This window comes from Rutidosis leptorrhynchoides, chromosome 6, assembly GCF_046630445.1.
Source record: "Rutidosis leptorrhynchoides isolate AG116_Rl617_1_P2 chromosome 6, CSIRO_AGI_Rlap_v1, whole genome shotgun sequence".
In the NCBI taxonomy this organism is placed as follows: domain Eukaryota; kingdom Viridiplantae; phylum Streptophyta; class Magnoliopsida; order Asterales; family Asteraceae; genus Rutidosis; species Rutidosis leptorrhynchoides.
In genome coordinates this window covers 115,314,921-115,333,196 of record NC_092338.1, presented here as the reverse complement: position 1 = coordinate 115,333,196, position 18,276 = coordinate 115,314,921, and the positions used below count along the sequence as shown (strand labels likewise).

The following is an 18,276-nucleotide window of genomic DNA, read 5'->3' as shown; positions in this document are numbered from 1 at the left end:
ATTTTATGATTTACGTTATGGACACAAGTGATAAAAAAATATATTCTACGTTGAGTTGTACCACTGGCATACTTCCCTGTAGCTTGGTAACTACTATTTACATGTGGTATTGTAAACGCGAATCCTGTTGATAGATCTATCTGGCCTGACAACCCCAACCGGACTGGACGACCAGTATTCAACGGTTGCACAGTACTTCGTTTCGGTGACTACACTTGGTACAGTGTAGTGAGATTTCATAATAAAGGGAATATGCGACGTTGATTAAATGTTAAGTATGGTTATCAAGTGCTCAACCACTTAGAATATTTTTATTAAAACGTTTATGTATATGAAATCTTGTGGTCTATATTTATAACGCTGCTAGCATTAAACCTATATCTCACCAACTTTATGTTGACGTTTAAAGCATGTTTATTCTCAGGTTCCTAGAAGTCTTTCGCTGTTTGAATATATGTTAGAGAAACCATGTGCATGGAGTCATACATGTTTTATTCGAGGAAGCATTGCATTCACAAAATCATCACCGTGTATTTATTTTGACTGCATTGTCAACGGAAGTATTCTTGTAAACTGTTATTTACGGTGATTGTCTACATGTAGAAATCATCAGATGTCGAAAACATTGAATTTTAAATATTCATTTATGGTATATCTTTTCAAAAGAATGCAATGTTTATAAAACGTATCATATAGAGGTGAAATGCCTCGCGATGTAATCATATGTTATTGTATTCGTCCCTATGGATTGGATCGGGTCATTTCATAATGGCAATGGCCGGTCGCCATTACCCCATCTTATTACACATTTAATCTATCATGACCCATGGCTAATGAGTATTAGACTCTTTGTTCGAGTCATCCACAACCTAAACATTACACTGAAGGTCTCGTCAACAACTTCATCCTAGGGAGCATGGCACAATTATTCAACCTTAACATTCATGCAAGTCCTAAACCGCTTATCCTTTAACTACAATGGTTTAAGCCTAGATAATCCCTATCGTGGGTTATCCAAGTCCCTTAAACCACAACTCTGATACCAACTTTTAACGCCATTCAAACGATAGAATTTTTTTTTTTTTTAAGTTAAGTGTCTGCCCAGACCCAGGCATTTGCCGCAACGCGGCTTCTTATGTCACGGCGCGACACATAAAAGGTTTTTTGATACTTTTTAACAGCCTTTCTGTCACCAAAACCAGTTCAATGCCGCGGCGCGGCTCAGTTTGTCGCGGCGCGACACATAACATGCACTGAGACTATCCTGCAACTTAATACCAAAATCCACATTTTAACCAATTCATTAACTCAAAACACATCAAATCATCATAAAGCATATTTAAACTTGATGAAACCAGTTTCTAACATCATTCGACGCTACAAACATCCTTTTAGTCAAGAAAACGCGTTTACACATTTCAAATACATCATTTGGTCCAAAAACTTGACGGAAGCATACATATCAAATACATAAAACTTGGCGTTGATAAGCGGTACCAATAGAGCTTGATTCAAAAAGAGACTTGCATTACCACTTACTCTAATGCCAATGCTCCGCTACCCTCAAACAGGTTCTTTACCTTCTCGATGACCTTTCGTTCCTAAAACATAAAATAGCACGGGGGTAAGCTTTTACACTTAGTGAGTTATAGGCGAATAATATAGCATAATACATTGGGCATAACAATCACATTACTTGTCTTTCAACCTAACGGTTGCTTACTTACTTTCGGATCCGACTCTTACTTACCATAGACATAACTTACTAGGCTGACCCTAGTAATCATGTCTAAGCTAACCATAGGCATACTCTTATGCCTAAGCTACTTTAATCACATTTCAATTATACATAAGCACATAGACACCCAAGGTGTCTAAGCTAAACCATCCATAGACAAGAATACTAAGCAACCTTAATAATCTTGCCTAAGTTAAACATCAACCATAGATACAATTATTAGGTGACCCTAATAATTCTATCTAAGCTATTCACCTAGTGCACTTAGTCGTTGCTCTCTTGCACGGATGCAATCCGAGAACACTAAGCCACACTTGACCCGCCCATTATACCCCCTATAAACTCACCTTGATTAAACGAAATTCCTTGGTTACTAGAAGCTCCTTGGCCTTGATTAGCACCTATACATGAGCTAATCTCATCAATACCACAATTTAACAAAAATTACAACTTTCACAAGCTTTCTACACATTCATATATTTACACATTGACTTAACCCCCTATATACACCAATATACACATGAACACTTATATACATAACATTTTAACTTGTCACTTCCAATATAGTCACATTAACATGCCAACATCATTTCTTCAATCACACAATTCTCTAAATAATCTCTTACAATCATAGCTTGCAATTCTTTCAAATATCTCATTAAACATCAAATGTGCATAGAAACCCATTTTTACTACTAGCAACCCTAAATCATCACTTATCTAAATTCCATTATTTACAGTAACAACAACAATTCACATATAAACTTTCTTCTTTAAAAATTCTTAACTAAATCACAAAAATATTTCATTGAGGCATTTCATCAAACACATAGTATGCATGAATTGATTCTAAGCTAAAACATCACCAAATTCATCATATTCATATCATTCACTCAAAATGCAAGTTCATACATGAACTTACTTCCACAATTACTAAAAAATTCGTTTTAAATCATACAAGTGTGCACATTTTCAACATACAACAACTTTTAAGCTTTAGATTCATCACAAACACCTAATAATAGTAATACTTAGACATAAACATTCATACCTTGTCTCTAGGGGTTCAAGAACTCTAATTGTGCACAAAGGAGAAGAATTTGAAGAAATAAAACTTGCTAGAATGCTTAGAGTGCCTTAGATTTCACTAATTTATAATTGCATGAACACAATTTCTTAATTGGAGCTTTCCTCTTCTTCCTCCTTGTTGAGTCGACACCCACAACACACACACATACGTTTTGTATAATTTTTTTTTACAACTGATCATGATTTATCAGTATTTTTGTTCTTTTATTAAAATAACTTTGCTCAAATTGCACTTTCTACCCTCCCCACCAAAACTATAATGAGGGAGGTCCTTAGTTCTAACTTTGCACCTTTAGTCCCTTCTAACTTAACGAACAAACTTAACTCTTGTCCATTTATTTATACAAAACATACCATCCATGTATATAACAATAAAATTACATAAAATAATACCTTAAATAATTGGGATATTACAGAACAGCAGGATCCAAGGTGGTATTTGATGACTGATCACCCTCTTGAATAACAACAGACTCATCTTCTTGTGGAACTTCTTCTGTATGAGAATTATCTGCAGAATCATTTTTCAACCCAGACAAATTAGGTTCATCTGACTCAGACTCTGAATCCAGAGTCTGAACACTGTTTCAGTGTTTCCAGAAATTAAATTTGACAATTCACCAAGTGCAGATTGCTCAGTGCTGGATGACTGATCCATTTCTATAGAACTTTCATCAAAAGAAACATTAATGGATTCTTCAATCTTCATTCTCCTCTAATTATATACTCTATAAGCTTTAGATACAGAAGAATATCCCATGAACACACCTTCATCAGATTTTGGCCTCATCTTTTCAAGCTGATCTCTTTGAATTAAAATATAGCACTTACACCCAAATACATGGAAGCAATGAATAGTAGGCACCTTTTTATGGTATAACTCATAGGGAGTTTTGCCATGTTTCTTCACAATCAAGGACCTATTTTGAGTATAACATGCTGTATTAACTGCCTCTGCCCAGAACATTAGAGCAACATTTGATTGACATAACATGGTTCTGGCTACTTCAATAAGGGTTCTATTTCTTCTTTCAGCAACTCCATTTTGTTGTGGAGTTCTAACAGCAGAGAAATTTTGACCAATTCCAGACTCTTCACAAAAGTCAATTAATGTAACATTTTTGAACTCAGTACCATGATCACTTCTCAACTGTTTAACAAGAACACCTTTTTGAACCTGCTCTCTCTTGATCAAATTGATGATTTCTTCAGGAGCATCACTTTTTGCAGTTAAGAAAATAACCCATGTAAATCTAGAATACTCATCAACAATCACTAGAGTATATCTTTTTCCACCCAAACTACTAGTGTTCATTGGACCAAATAGATCAATGTGAAGCATGTGAAGTGGATCACTGATAGTAGCCAGGATTTTTGAGGGAAACTTTGTTTTGGTCTGTTTACCCATAATACAAGTAGAACAAGGCTTATCTTTCTTGAAAGGCTGTTGAGGCAGACCTCTTACAAGCTTCTTTTTGAAAAGCTCATTAATGTTTTTGAAATTGAGATGAGAAAGCCTTTTGTGCCACAGCCAATTAAGTTCAGGGACAGTCTGAGAGTACAGACATGTTTCTATTCCAGCATCAACAGAATCTAAATCCAGCATATACACATTTTGAAATCTCCAGGCTACAAGTGTTGGTCTTCCTTTAGGATCATAAATAATACCAGCTTTCTTTCTTATTCTGATTTCACAATCTTCATCAGCAATTTGGCTTACACTTAGCAGATTATGCTTCAACCCTTCAACTAAAGCAACCTTTTTAAATGAAACACTTCCAGCTATAACAGTACCATAACCAATAGTCTTTGCAACTGAATTATCATCATATCTTACAGAAGGACCTTTTTCTTCAACAAACCCTACAAGATGCTCTTTGCATCCAGTCATGTGTCTTTAGCAACCACTATCCAAATACCACATGTTACCCTGTTACACAAGACACAAAACAAGAGAAAATGGTTAGTTTTTAAGGGGAATCCACTTTTCAGTGGGTTCAGTTGGAGTGCTCTTCACTCTCCAAACAAAAGCCTTGTTTCCAATCCAAATCAATTTGTCCTTAACAGATTGTAAGACACTTTTATTTTCACAAACTTTGGGTTTCCATATCTTCTTAATTTCCTTAGAAAAAAAGATGTTCTTTAACTGAAGATTTTTCTTGGCTCTTGATTTTTTCATTGAGCTTAGAAATTTCCTTTTTGAGTTTTTGAATTGTCTTAGCTTGTTTTGACTTTGACCTTCTTTTAGTTAACACTTTTGGATCTGGACAAGTGTCAGTTTCAGGGGATGATTCAGAGTTGTTATTGCAACTTGACTTATGGGTGTCAGACTCTAGATCAGAACATACACTATTATCTTGAGAGACTAAAATGCTAGAGTCTGAAGGTTTCAAAAGTTCAGACTCTAATGAATTTTTACTTTCAAATATTATAGTCTCAGAAGGTTCAACTGGATCTAATGACCTTACAAAAGCATTGGTTAAAATCTTTATGTCACCATCAAATTTTACGAATGTGTTTGGTAGAATGTCAGGTTTGAATACACTTGGATCAACTTCCACATTATTATCTAATATGTAGTTTTCACCTAGTATAGCTTTGACATCATTTGGAATTTGTTTGGCAATAGCATCGGAATTCTTTTTGGAAGATACACACCAAGATTTACAAATTGATTCATAGTGTTTTGACCTTTTCATTGATATTCCTAATTCAGTATTTAATCTTTTAGTTTCTTCTGTGTATGCCATTTTATAGGTGTCAAGTTCAACCTCACATTTTTTTAAGTCTTTAATTTCAGCATCTTTGTCTTTGATGATATTTTTAAGATCAAAAATTTGTGTTCTTAACCTATCAATGTCTTTTAAACACCATTCAAAGTCAAGCAGCAAGTACTGAAACATTCTCACTTTTTTATTATCAAGATAGTTCACAAAGTTTTGTACCTTATAGGCAGAAGCTTTATTGCAAGTAGTGTCCTTATCCATCTTCTCAACAGCTTTCAGATCTTCCTGAAACTTGTTAGAACCACCAGCCTTTTCAATAATAGCCATATCTGGGGTAGGAATGGTACTGGTAGACATATTGATAGAAATATGGATCGTTTGTAAAGATCACCGTAATAGGATTTACACCTTACCCGCTCTGATACCAGTTATAAGTTCACAGTAATTGAACTATGAACGCCAGACTCTCAATTGAACAATAAATAAGAATTATAAGAACAAGAATTGAGAGAACACGATATGAAATATATGTTTTATAATATTGATCGTGCCAAAAGATACATCACAAGGCTAAACCGTAACCCCCTATTTATACTGTTTTTAACTTCAAAACTAGAGATCTAGTTTCCTAAACAACTTGACTAAAACTTAGGAAAAGATAAACTTCAACCTAACAAATATTCAAAACAATTATAGAGTTTATCTTCTGGAGATAACACATGATCTAATCAAATCTTCTTAATACTTAAACATGTCTCCAGAATCTTCCTTAGCTTAACCATCAAGTAAACTCAAAACGTTGACTTCAGTGATAATCAGAATCTGCAACTTCAGACTCTAAAAACCTGCAAAATGCTTTTGACTCATCAGATTATTTTTCCAACAAGAATCATTGTTCGACTCGTGATTAGAGAAACGACTTATCTTCTATTATAGGGTAGAGGAAGAATTCTCTACATCTCACCTCTCACATACCTCACATATGCGGAATTGAGTATTGTTGTTGTTGTTGTTGTTTTAATAAATCGAGCAATAAATACGGAGTATATGTCACTAGTAGATCTTGTGATCCGCATAGAAAATCCGTTATTTGAAAAATTAAATTGGTACTCACAATCGGTACATCTTTACATGTATTTTCAAATTTGTTACATCATCATATACATTTCGGTGCTTATATCATCAATTTTGACATCATATCTCAAAATAGTACCCCTAACTTTCAAATTATTACATCAATCACATAGGTGATATTTCGTTGCTTATATAATCAGATTTGATTCTACATCAACGATTTGAGAATCACATAAATATCATTTTAATCGCCTCAACACTCAACAATATATGTGTACTACAAAAATAGTGTTGACTAATTCATCAAAATTCACAACGATTTTGTTTATTTGGCAATTGTAAACTGTTGTCGATTATCACCAAGTATGAATTACTTATGATAACTCAGATGAATATTAGACTTAAACATGTGTAATCTTGTAATGGATAAACATGAATTATATAGAAAAGAGATAAACATAAATTTTAATTTTAAATCTAAACTATAAAACATGATATTTGTAAGAATTACTAAAAACAAGTAAGAAATTCTCTTTAATTTCAACCACAAATGTTAAATTGTAAGCAAATTAAATTTCATAATTTCAAATTTTACTAATATATAAAATTGAAAGGTAATAATAAACCGTTTTAATCCTTTTGCAACCGAACAAACATTCATATTTCAATATTTCGTAATTCCTTGTATACATATATAATTGTTTTTTATAAAGGGGCTCTTCTAACAATAACGATCAAATCAAAGGGTATATAATGTAATTAACAGAAAGTTGCATTCTTTTCTTAAAGATTCAGCAACATACAGTCATACAGACATACCCACCACCATTCTCTCCCCCTTTCTCTCTCACTCTAAAACCCTCTTTCTCTTTCTAAAATCCCCCACTGCCTTTTCCTTTTCGTCTCAAATCTTCACTATATTCACATGAATCTGTAGCCACAAAAGCATTCACTGTGAATTAACTTACAAATTTGTGGCGAATCCGTACAGATCTTCATCTCCTTATCACTAGGTATCCACACATTCCTCTGTATATTCAGTTATTTATTATTTTAATTATGTAATGTAAGTTATATACGGCATTTCATTAGTATACATGCATTCACGTGATTCTAGGGTTTCGTTTTCACTACCACTGTTACTTCTACTATTTAGCGTTATGTAATGCCGTATTGGACTGTTCTATTATTCTATTATTCTGCTTTTGTAATTATTTGTTTGTAGTTTAGTTTAACAGTTGAAATATATTAATCTGTTGATGTATATGTGTTTAACCTAGGGTTTGTATACCTAATTATTTTTTGGCTGGTTAGCATTTAGATCTGAAGTCTTCTGTTCAACTTCATAGTGTGTATTTATATATAGATGCATCAGGTTTTAGTTTAGTAAGCTATTGTTTAAAGTTTTTAACTCCTTTTTATCCTGGTGATAGAATAGATGATAGCTACAGTTTATCTGTCCTAGTTTTATAGGGTTTGAGCACCTTATTTGATTGTTACATTATTATGTGTCTGCTTGTGTATGTTTCAGTTGTGAAGAAAACAAGATGATGCATAGACCTCCACCTGATGATTACTCACTCAAGGAGACCAAACCTCACCTTGGTGGAGGTAAGGTCACAGGGGATAAGCTCACCGCCACGTATGACCTTGTTGAACAAATGCAATACTTATATGTTCGTGTTGTGAAAGCAAGGGATTTACCTTCAAAGGATGTTACTGGTAGTTGTGACCCGTATGCTGAGGTTCGGTTGGGAAACTATAAAGGAACAACTCGACATTTTGAGAAGAAACAGAACCCTGAGTGGAACCAAGTGTTTGCTTTCTCTAGAGACAGGGTTCAGGCGACTACGTTTGAGGTTACTGTAAAAGATAAAGATATGATGAAAGATGATTTTATGGGTTGGGTGTCATTTGATCTTAGCGAGGTTCCAAAGAGGGTCCCACCTGACAGTCCTTTAGCTCCTCAATGGTATAGATTGGAAGATAGGAAAGGGAACAAGCTGAAAGGTGAACTGATGTTGGCTGTTTGGTGGGGCACACAAGCTGACGAAGCGTTTCCGGAAGCATGGCATTCGGATGCTGCAACTGTTGGTGGGTCCGATGCTCTTGCTAGTATCCGTTCGAAGGTGTATCTTTCACCTAAACTTTGGTATCTAAGAGTAAATGTTATTGAAGCGCAGGATTTGATACCGAGTGATAGAACTCGGTTCCCTGAAGTTTTTGTTAAGGCGGTACTCGGACATCAGGCTTTAAGGACTAGAGTATCGATGAATAAGTCTATCAATCCTATGTGGAACGAGGACTTGATGTTTGTAGCTGCAGAACCATTTGAAGAACACTTGATTTTGAGTGTTGAAGATAGGATTGCTCCTAATAAAGATGAAGTTCTAGGCATGTGTGTGATTCCTTTGCAGTATGTGGATCGAAGGTTAGATCATAAACCTATTAACACAAAATGGTTTAATCTTGAAAAGCATGTTATGATTGATGGTGAAAAAAAGAAGGAAGTGAAGTTTGCTAGCAGGATTCATATGAGGATTTGTTTAGAAGGTGGTTATCATGTTCTTGATGAATCTACTCATTACAGTAGTGATCTTAGGCCAACTGCTAAACAGTTATGGAAGAATAGTATTGGTGTTCTTGAAGTGGGAATCTTGAGTGCACAAGGGTTATCACCAATGAAGACAAAAGATGGAAGGGCAACAACAGATGCGTATTGTGTGGCCAAGTATGGGACCAAGTGGGTCAGAACAAGAACTATAATAGACAGTTTTACCCCTAAATGGAACGAGCAGTATACTTGGGAAGTGTTTGATCCGTGTACAGTTATAACAATCGGTGTGTTTGATAATTGTCACCTACAAGGTGGAGGAGATAAGGGTAATGGGGCCCGGGATTCAAGAATCGGTAAGGTCAGAATTCGTCTTTCAACCCTTGAAACAGATCGTGTTTACACACATTCATACCCCCTTCTAGTTTTGCACCCATCTGGGGTTAAAAAGATGGGTGAGATTCATTTAGCTGTGAGGTTCACTTGCTCGTCTTTACTCAACATGATGCATATGTACTCACAACCACTGTTACCCAAAATGCACTATATTCACCCGTTAACGATTAGCCAGCTTGATAGCTTGAGGCACCAAGCTACTCAGATTGTCTCGATGCGACTTAGCCGAGCCGAGCCACCTTTGAGGAAAGAAATTGTGGAGTATATGCTGGATGTGGGTTCACACATGTGGAGTATGAGAAGAAGTAAAGCTAACTTCTTTAGAATCATGGGTGTTTTGGGCGGGTTAATCGCAGTTGGAAAATGGTTTGATCAGATATGTAACTGGAAGAACCCGATCACCACTGTTCTGATTCACATCCTGTTCTTGATATTAGTCTTGTACCCCGAGCTCATTTTGCCTACCATTTTCCTTTATCTGTTTTTGATTGGAGTTTGGTACTATAGATGGAGACCAAAGAACCCGCCCCATATGGACACTCGCCTCTCCTGTGCTGATAATGCCCATCCTGATGAACTAGACGAGGAGTTCGATACTTTCCCGACTTCTCGTCCCGCTGACATCATTAGGATGAGGTATGACCGTTTGAGGAGTATTTCTGGGCGGATTCAAACTGTGGTTGGCGATTTAGCTACGCAAGGAGAAAGATTTCAGTCTTTACTCAGCTGGAGAGATCCTAGAGCTACAGCTTTATTCGTGATTTTCTGTTTAATTGCTGCGATTGTTCTGTATGTTACACCTTTTCAAGTTGTGGCTCTTGTGACGGGTTTTTATGTGTTACGACACCCGAGGTTCCGCCAGAAACTGCCATCTGTCCCGATCAACTTTTTTAGAAGGTTGCCTGCAAGAACTGACTGCATGCTGTGAGAACACCTATTCAAATTCCGGCTCCATTTTCAATCCTGGTATAATATAATGGATACAACAATCTTGGAATGATACTTTGTACATCTTGTTGTTCAGTAGTCCCTTTCAGGGTGTTACTCAACTTCAAACTTGATGTTTTCATCTTATGTTTTGTAGGTTTTAGATTGTGATTTTGTTTGAATCTATCCTTAGTTATTAGTAGGTTATGGTGACTATTTTCTGCTATAAATATCTTCGATTGGCAGTAAACTTAATTGAATGTTCTATTGATCAGGAAAAAATATTCTCATTTGACTGCTGGTTTTTCTTTTTGATGTGAAATGCACCTGTTGCAAATTATTAGGTCAATTGTGTGAACTTGTTAGATGTTATACCAAGTACTTTATATGACTGTTTTCTCTTGAGATGTTAGACTGAAATAGTATCAAAATAGATTTGCAACTGGTTATCTATCTATGAAGACATGAGTTGGACTTATTGGTTACTTAATCTTCATTTATTGTAACGTATATGAGGTCATAATCTGGTTTCCTTGTACGTCGGGTCCGGGCCTCTTTGTTAACTTGAGGGATGCCAGTTTTGATAATCCGAGTTCGAATTTTGTAGATTTTGGGACTAAATTTAGAGACTAGACAAGGCTTACCTGTTTGTTCAAAGGTGTACTATTTTCAAGTTATAATTTAGTCAAGTGTTCTTTATAACCCAGCTTCAAGTGTGTTCTTATGAAATACAAATTGTAATCTTTAATCACTCTTTGTATACTGAACATTTGAAAGGATACGAGATTAACCCAAAGTCCCAAATACCTGTAAAAAACTTAGTAACTTGTTAATGATTCCAAATCATCCCGTTTTCCGGGTTCAATTGCTTCGGAAAATCCATTTCGAAGTAGTCTTCTACTAAAATCGATTAACGTATCTTTTTGTCGTAAAATATTTGCGACAAGTTGACAACGACGACAACTACAATCCCAATCCCGCACCTGCGAGGTATGGTGGAGGTGAGATGTAGACAATCCTTCTTTCACCCCTAGAATAGAAGATAAGTCGTTTCTCTAACCACGAGTCGAGAAAAAAAATTCTCCACTCACCGGAAGAGAAACTCATCCCTCTCTCTACTCCAGGGTAGAAAGAGATTGCTTCCGTGAGGACCTCTGGCAAAAAAAAAAGGACATGAAAATTGTAGAATCAAATTTCCATGGGTTTAAAGTTTGTCTAATTCAATTTACGCTCTAAGCGGCAGTCAAGACGCCAATGAATCGGCGCTTGCAAGTTGAATTCCATATAAATTATTATCAAAATAAGGACCTAACCAAGTGTCATTACAATTTTTAACAAAAGTTTTATAGTTGTGATGTCGTTCGTTGCTCGTACGATAAATCGTTACTAATAATCTTCTATTTTTTTTACGGAACACAAAAACTTAAACAATCTTGAACTCCTAAGTTCATAATATGAACAACACAACGTGTATGAATAAATGCACAATTTAAAATCGGTTCGTAATTTTAACATCTCAATGGCACTATCATTATTAGACGCATTATCTAGCGAAATTGTAAAAAGTTTATCGATTAAATTATATTCAACCAAAGTGTCTTGTAGGGCTTTTCTTATATTATTACCGTTATGCGGATAAGCAAATATTTTAAAACAGATAATCCGTTTCATTAATAACCACGAATGAGATGAAACCAAATAGTGGTAACGGCTAAATAAGAATTAGTCGTTCCGTGTGGTGCGCTCCAAACATCACAGGTTATAGATATACTATGTTTATATGTTCGAAAACCTTCAATTATATCATTTTTAGCTTTTTTCATAATTTAAAAGCGTCGCGCCTTAGAGTAGTACGACTTACATTGTTATATCGCGGTTGTAGTCGAGCCTGAATTAGCTCCGTAAGCCTTCGATTGTCGAAATGGTTGAAAGGAAGCCCTTGTTGTATGACGAACCTTGACATATCTTGCCTAAGAGCTTCAGCATCGTATACAAAAAGCGAACCATCCCGACCAAGTGTTTGTTGTGTCGGGTCTTCGTTTACAACTGATTTCAAGATGCTTTATTAACGTACTATTACCCGAAACACCTAGGAACTTCGAACGTTGTGTACAACAAGCTCTTTCGTTACCATCTTTCATTAAGCACAATTCGAATTTTGATCAAATGTCATCTTTTCGGCTCGTATTTTTAATGCGATCAACTTCGTTGATGGTGTAACGTTGTGAAGAGGTTCCAACCGAAGCGGAACCGGTAGCGGAAGCTTGTTAATTATTCATTATAGGATTATTAAGTAGAGTTAGTGTAATTGGAGAGTATTTAGAGATTTGAAGAGTATTGAGAGAATGAGATTATGTGTTTTCATCTAAACCAACACCATCTATTTATACTACAATACTTGTGGAGGTAAAATGGAACACGCCAAAAAAACGGCACAAAACGGCTATTTTTTTTGAAAAAAACGATCAAAACATATCTCGCGGTCGCGAGGGTTAAATCGCGGTCACAATTGGATCCGGATTTTTTCGGTTCGGATAAAATCCGGTTTTTATCCAGTTTACAACGGCTAGTTGGATCCGGATCGTATCCTGGATCCGGATGTTAAAAAATCTGGTTCAGGATTTTCGATCGGATTCGGATCAAATTTTCTGTGCACCTCTGCATGTAGTTACACCCTTTTCACCTGAGCCAAAATACATGAGCTTTTTCGCACAAGAAAGCTTTTAAAAAAGACTACATTGAAAATAATCTAGCAACAGTGTTTCCAGGTCGACCTAAATTCAACAGTATCAAATAACTCAGTTGTAAAACCCATATGCAACTATCAAAGTATAAACACATGTAATTTCCAAATCAGAATGGTACATTGAGATGAGTTGCATCATTGTACGATATCGTTAAATTAAAAACAATTCATTCTCAGAACATGTACATACACAAGAGAAAAATATGATGCTTCCAGCTTTGTATCAACATTAGAGGTTTACTTGTATCGTCTCTCTTGGTGTATACTTCTTATCATGTTATGTTTACAACAATCGTTATCATACAGGAGTGTCTTTCCACTGTAATCTGTTTAGCCCGTCCCTTATGGCTCTACGGAACTCATCATTATGAAGAATGAAGGATGACACGTGGCCACCAGTTACCCATCTCACTTCTGATCCAGGCCAGGCTCTTTGGACCTCCAACACCGAATGTTTAGGGATGTATCCATCGTCCTAACAAACATAAAAGGCGAATAATCAGGATCATATAGTCGAGGCACTCACAGAAATAAAGCAGCAGATTGAAAATTGTATGGATGGTTTTGCTTATGCTATTTGTAATGTATCATCAAGGTTTCAAAACTCGCTACTCGGGAGGACTTGGTCGAGACTTTGGAGGGAGTAATCGGAAAGGGATTGATCGGGATTTAATCAGATTGGATTTTTCATAAAATTATTGTCTAGAAACATAAATATAATCGTTCATTGGTTCAAACACTCTAAATTGTAGTTTCCAATCATATAAAAAAGTTGACCAATTCTGACTTTGAACGATTTTGATCAACTAAATCCGACTTTGACCAACAAATCCAATTTTTAGCCATTAACTACGATTAATTAATCAGATTTAAGAGAATCGGATCGGCCTGTTCTTTAAAAGGAGTAATCGGGGAGTTTTACAACAGTGTGTGAGATTATCAGGTCCTGACTCAGAATAATATGACAATCAAGGAAGCTAATTCGCTCATCCAACCCTTAGAAACAAATAATTTGCTGACTTCAAGTGGAGACAATCAGATAATTCGTTCAAGGATGAAAAGCCAAACACCCCCATAACAATACAAGCCTGATTTAACAAACAGTTCATGATATTGTGTGAGACGAGTGAAAACCAAAAATAGTTGACATAATATTTGTATTAAAACATATATACATGATTAGATTTAGACACGTATAAGGGCTTATTTTACTTGAAATTAATAAAATATTGTTAAGATGCAAGTACTTACAGTAGCAGCAACAAGAATAACCGCATTTGGATTTTTGGGGATCGGAAAGCGAGTAACATCTGTGAGTGATAACACGTGCCTCATTCGCTCTTGTACTTCATCGAGTGTCATGGCAGCCGAAAGATCCGCTTGTAGTGCCTCCCACGCGGTCGCATGCTTTAAAACCCCTTCGCAAAATGCGACAACTGCAGAGTGTGGGGACAAAAATGGAAGTGTCGCTATTGGTGTAGGGTGTAAAGATCCAACCATGGCAGCATGTACTCCACCTAAAAAAACACAAATGCAATCGAACCTTGAAATACAATAATCATCTAAATCTAAATATTGGTGTAAAACAGTACTATAGTAGATTATCTAGACGAAACCGAACGGACAGAAAGGGCATCAAACGGAAGCAAAAAAAATTTAACTTTGGTTGTGTTAACCCAAAGAACGTTGTCCAAAAATTTCAACTTTTTTTAATAAATAATTTGGACCCAAATACGTTAACAAAAACGCATATCATCTCAACGTGACTCTAAATTTTGAGATAAAGAGCTTCTATGCATTAAAGCTACATTTGGAAGACTTGGCGCTTGTTCAACCCATCTGATCCGTTTACTTTCTATATAGTTTTCCTTTGTGCCTGTTGGAACATACCAAGAAAAAATAGCCCAAATCAACCCATTCAGAAGTAAATGGGTCCAAGATGCCCCCCCTGTATTAAGAAATTTGACATTTACACTTGTGAAGGGCAATTGACCATAACTAAGTTTTTTTCCTTGTAATCAAAACTAAAAATACAAAAAGTCCTTCAAGAACATTGGCCAACAGCATATGATAATAATAGTACATTATATCGATCACCCCTATGGTTTTCATTAACTTACATCAACCGTCCTTATCTTCTCGAAAATTACACCGATCGTCCTTGATTGATTTAGTAGTGCACGGCTGTGGTTTTCGTGATATTACACCAAACGTCGTCCTTATCTTTTCGAAGATTACACTAATCGTCCTTAACGAGATGGACGATCAAAGTTCACTTTTAAGTAAGTTAAAGGCAATCACTGTGATTATTTAAGATAAGGACGATTGATGTAATTTCAAGAAAAACCATACGAGCAATCGGTATAATTTACTCTAATTATAATAATCAACTAGAAAAGATTTATCAAATTATGTAAAAACTTGACGGAATATCATGAAGTGTAATATTGTAAGGTAAATAGTTAAAAAGTTACCCATGCTTAGACCACAAATGCCCATTTTCCCGTAACCTTGTTCATATTTTAACCAATGTAGTAGGCTTCGAGCTTCTTCAATGGTAGCCCTTCCTAATAGCAACAAATCACTCACGCATAACAATTTTGACCCGCTCTGCAGAAATGGCCGTCGTTGTCCATAAAAAGGGCTGCATGATTTATAAAAAGCATAAAGATAATGTGCACAAACGAATAAATTAGGCGGTTAGTTATTACCTCTCAAGAACCATGGTAGCTATATTTTCCTTCAAAAGTGGCCCACCAAGACGTAACCTTCGCTCAAAAGTATGGTCGCCAGTACCTGAAACATATGTCTGAGTGAACAGAAATATAGTTCAAACCAAAACATCAAACGATTACAGGAGATCAAGATAGTAGGCACAAAAGAACCAAGGTAAGGGAAAGATAATGTCTAGACTTATGTTGTCTGCTAAGATGCACTAGTACAATTTAAATGCAAGTTAACCAGCCTATAAATGGTCGTAAATATGTCAAATAAACACTTAGCAGTACAAAAATTCTCTCAACTATTTAGCCTTCTATGGCATCCAACACCAGAAATTGTCACAGAAGTACATGTCTATACACCGCAAAGTTGCAATGAAGCCTATGTTTGACTATTTATAACAAAAGCATCTGACAAAAATCAGAAACATGCTAATGCGGTTAAAGATGCAACATATAGTCCATGAAATCAAACCGTGTGAATAATTAAGATTATGTTCCATTAAGGTCAAAGATGTAGATATTCTTACCAATGATCAAACATTCTTTACATTCAAACATATCTTTTAGTATTAGGTTATGAATGTTTTACAGTAAGGTTTCATGAAACAGATCTTTAATAAAGGAAGAAAGCATCAGCAAACAGGTCCCTAAAAAGGGGACTAAAAAGCAAAAATAAACTAAAAAAACACAATACAGAATAAAAGAAAATGTAAAGCCTTTTTAAAGAAACTCGAACGCTTCAAGGAAGAAAAACGCCATCTACCATTGACAACCACTTCAAGCTTATCAAAATGGTATCAGAGCATATGTTGTATGATAATCCATTTTCCATATTCGATAAAAAAAAATTATTGGTCTGTAATATCAATCGGTTCCTTTATGCTCCAAAACAAGCTTTTATACAGTAGCTATAAATCTTGGGTACAAAGATCAAAATAAAGGGTAGTTAAAATGCAGTTTCTCATATTTACAATCTTAAGACACGTCGAAAAAGTAACGATCTTAGATCCACCATCATGGATACATCTAGCATCACAGATCTAGGTTAAAACACATATCGAGTAGACACCGACTTGATTGAAAGTGAAAATACACCTGCAAGTGAAGAGATTTCAGGCTAAGGTTTACTTCAAGTAAAAATATAATATATTTCCAATAATTGCAATAATTCAATCAGAATTAAGCAATAAATCATCAAATTTCCCAGTACCAACAACAAGAAACTTAACACAGTGTGCATCTGAAATCTCAAATCTAATCATAGAGACAACAACAAAATGAAAGATTTTTTTTTGTACCTGCAAGATGAACAACACAAGCCATTTTGTGAGGTGAGACAAATTTTGGAGCAAGAAAAGCAACCCTTGCAATATGACTCTCAGGAGGCAATGCATTGATAAGCTGTTCATCACAAGGAGTCTTAAAAACTCCTTCTTTCAAACAAGCATTTTTTGTTTCCCAAACTGTTCTCCAAATTGGTTGAATTACTCTTGGAGGCCAATTTTGACCTTCAACTACTGGAAAAATCTGTTTAATCATTTTCTCTAAAAGATCAAGTTGTGGGCCACCCCAGCCTTTTGAAAAAAAAGGTGGGCTTAGCTTTGTTCTATGCATGAATGCACCATATACATGATCCAATACATAGTGAAGCATCCCAGTCTTTATTGCCACCATAACCAAAACTTCAAATCAAACAAGAAAACCCTTTTAAAAAATCGAAGTTTAAAACTTTTCCACAATTAAAAGAAAATTACAAAAACCCCATCAACGAAAAAACTTCAATTTACCAAAAGATTGGATTTTTATAAAAAAAAAAAAATACGATTATCAAAACCTCGAATTCACCAAAAAAATTCGATTTTTATTGCAATTTCAACAATTTGAGAAATACCCAGACGAGAAATTGGTTAAAATTGTTCTACAGGGATCTGGGTTGGATGAAATTAATGAATTTGATCGGTTTAAAATGCGAAAAAGACCCGATTTATGAAGTGGTTTAGTGGTTTTGAAGAAAAAGGTAATTAGCATTGATTGAAAAAATAAATTTTTTGTCGGAAAAACCGGAGGAGGGAGAGAAAGAAGGCAGAATGAGGAAAACTGTGGGCGATAGATATAGTGTAAAATATACTGACAGGGTGGATAAGATGAAGGCTTTTTTTAGAACCCACGTCTCAATCGCTTTCTGTATTCTTGTTTTCGAGTCAATTACGTGTCTTATAATTTTTAGGTTTGTGTAAACCTAACTTTTTGTTTGTTCGGTTTATTTAAGCTTTAAAATCTTAGGTAATTCATTGCGGTTGTGT

At 35.4% G+C, this 18,276-nt stretch overlaps 2 protein-coding genes across 2 annotated transcripts; one reads left to right on the top strand and one right to left on the bottom strand.

Annotated features, from left to right (window-relative positions):
- Positions 1 to 7,466: 7,466 nt before the first annotated feature.
- LOC139856042 (FT-interacting protein 3-like) lies at positions 7,467 to 10,796 on the top strand. Its single transcript, XM_071845274.1, has 2 exons — positions 7,467 to 7,640; positions 8,159 to 10,796. The coding sequence occupies exon 2, from the start codon at positions 8,175 to 8,177 to the stop codon at positions 10,503 to 10,505; it is 2,331 nt and encodes a 776-aa protein (XP_071701375.1). The 5' UTR covers positions 7,467 to 7,640; positions 8,159 to 8,174; the 3' UTR covers positions 10,506 to 10,796.
- Positions 10,797 to 13,293: 2,497 nt separating this feature from the next.
- On the bottom strand, positions 13,294 to 18,075 carry LOC139851754 (uncharacterized). Its single transcript, XM_071840918.1, has 5 exons — positions 17,272 to 18,075; positions 15,962 to 16,046; positions 15,725 to 15,894; positions 14,502 to 14,767; positions 13,294 to 13,725 (listed from the first exon to the last, which is right to left on the bottom strand). The coding sequence occupies exons 1-5, from the start codon at positions 17,645 to 17,647 to the stop codon at positions 13,549 to 13,551; spliced, it is 1,074 nt and encodes a 357-aa protein (XP_071697019.1). The 5' UTR covers positions 17,648 to 18,075; the 3' UTR covers positions 13,294 to 13,548.
- Between the last annotated feature and the right edge of the window lie 201 nt (positions 18,076 to 18,276).

Excerpts from the sequence above, each read along its gene's own strand:
- LOC139856042 (XM_071845274.1), top strand. The coding sequence starts at position 8,175 with ATGATGCATAGACCTCCACCTGATGATTACTCACTCAAGGAGACCAAA.
- LOC139851754 (XM_071840918.1), bottom strand. The coding sequence starts at position 17,647 with ATGGTGGCAATAAAGACTGGGATGCTTCACTATGTATTGGATCATGTA. Across the intron at positions 15,895-15,961 it reads GCTACCATGGTTCTTGAGAG|CCCTTTTTATGGACAACGAC; the intron begins GTAATAACTAAC and ends TAAATCATGCAG. Across the intron at positions 14,768-15,724 it reads CATTTGTGGTCTAAGCATGG|GTGGAGTACATGCTGCCATG; the intron begins GTAACTTTTTAA and ends GTGTTTTTTTAG.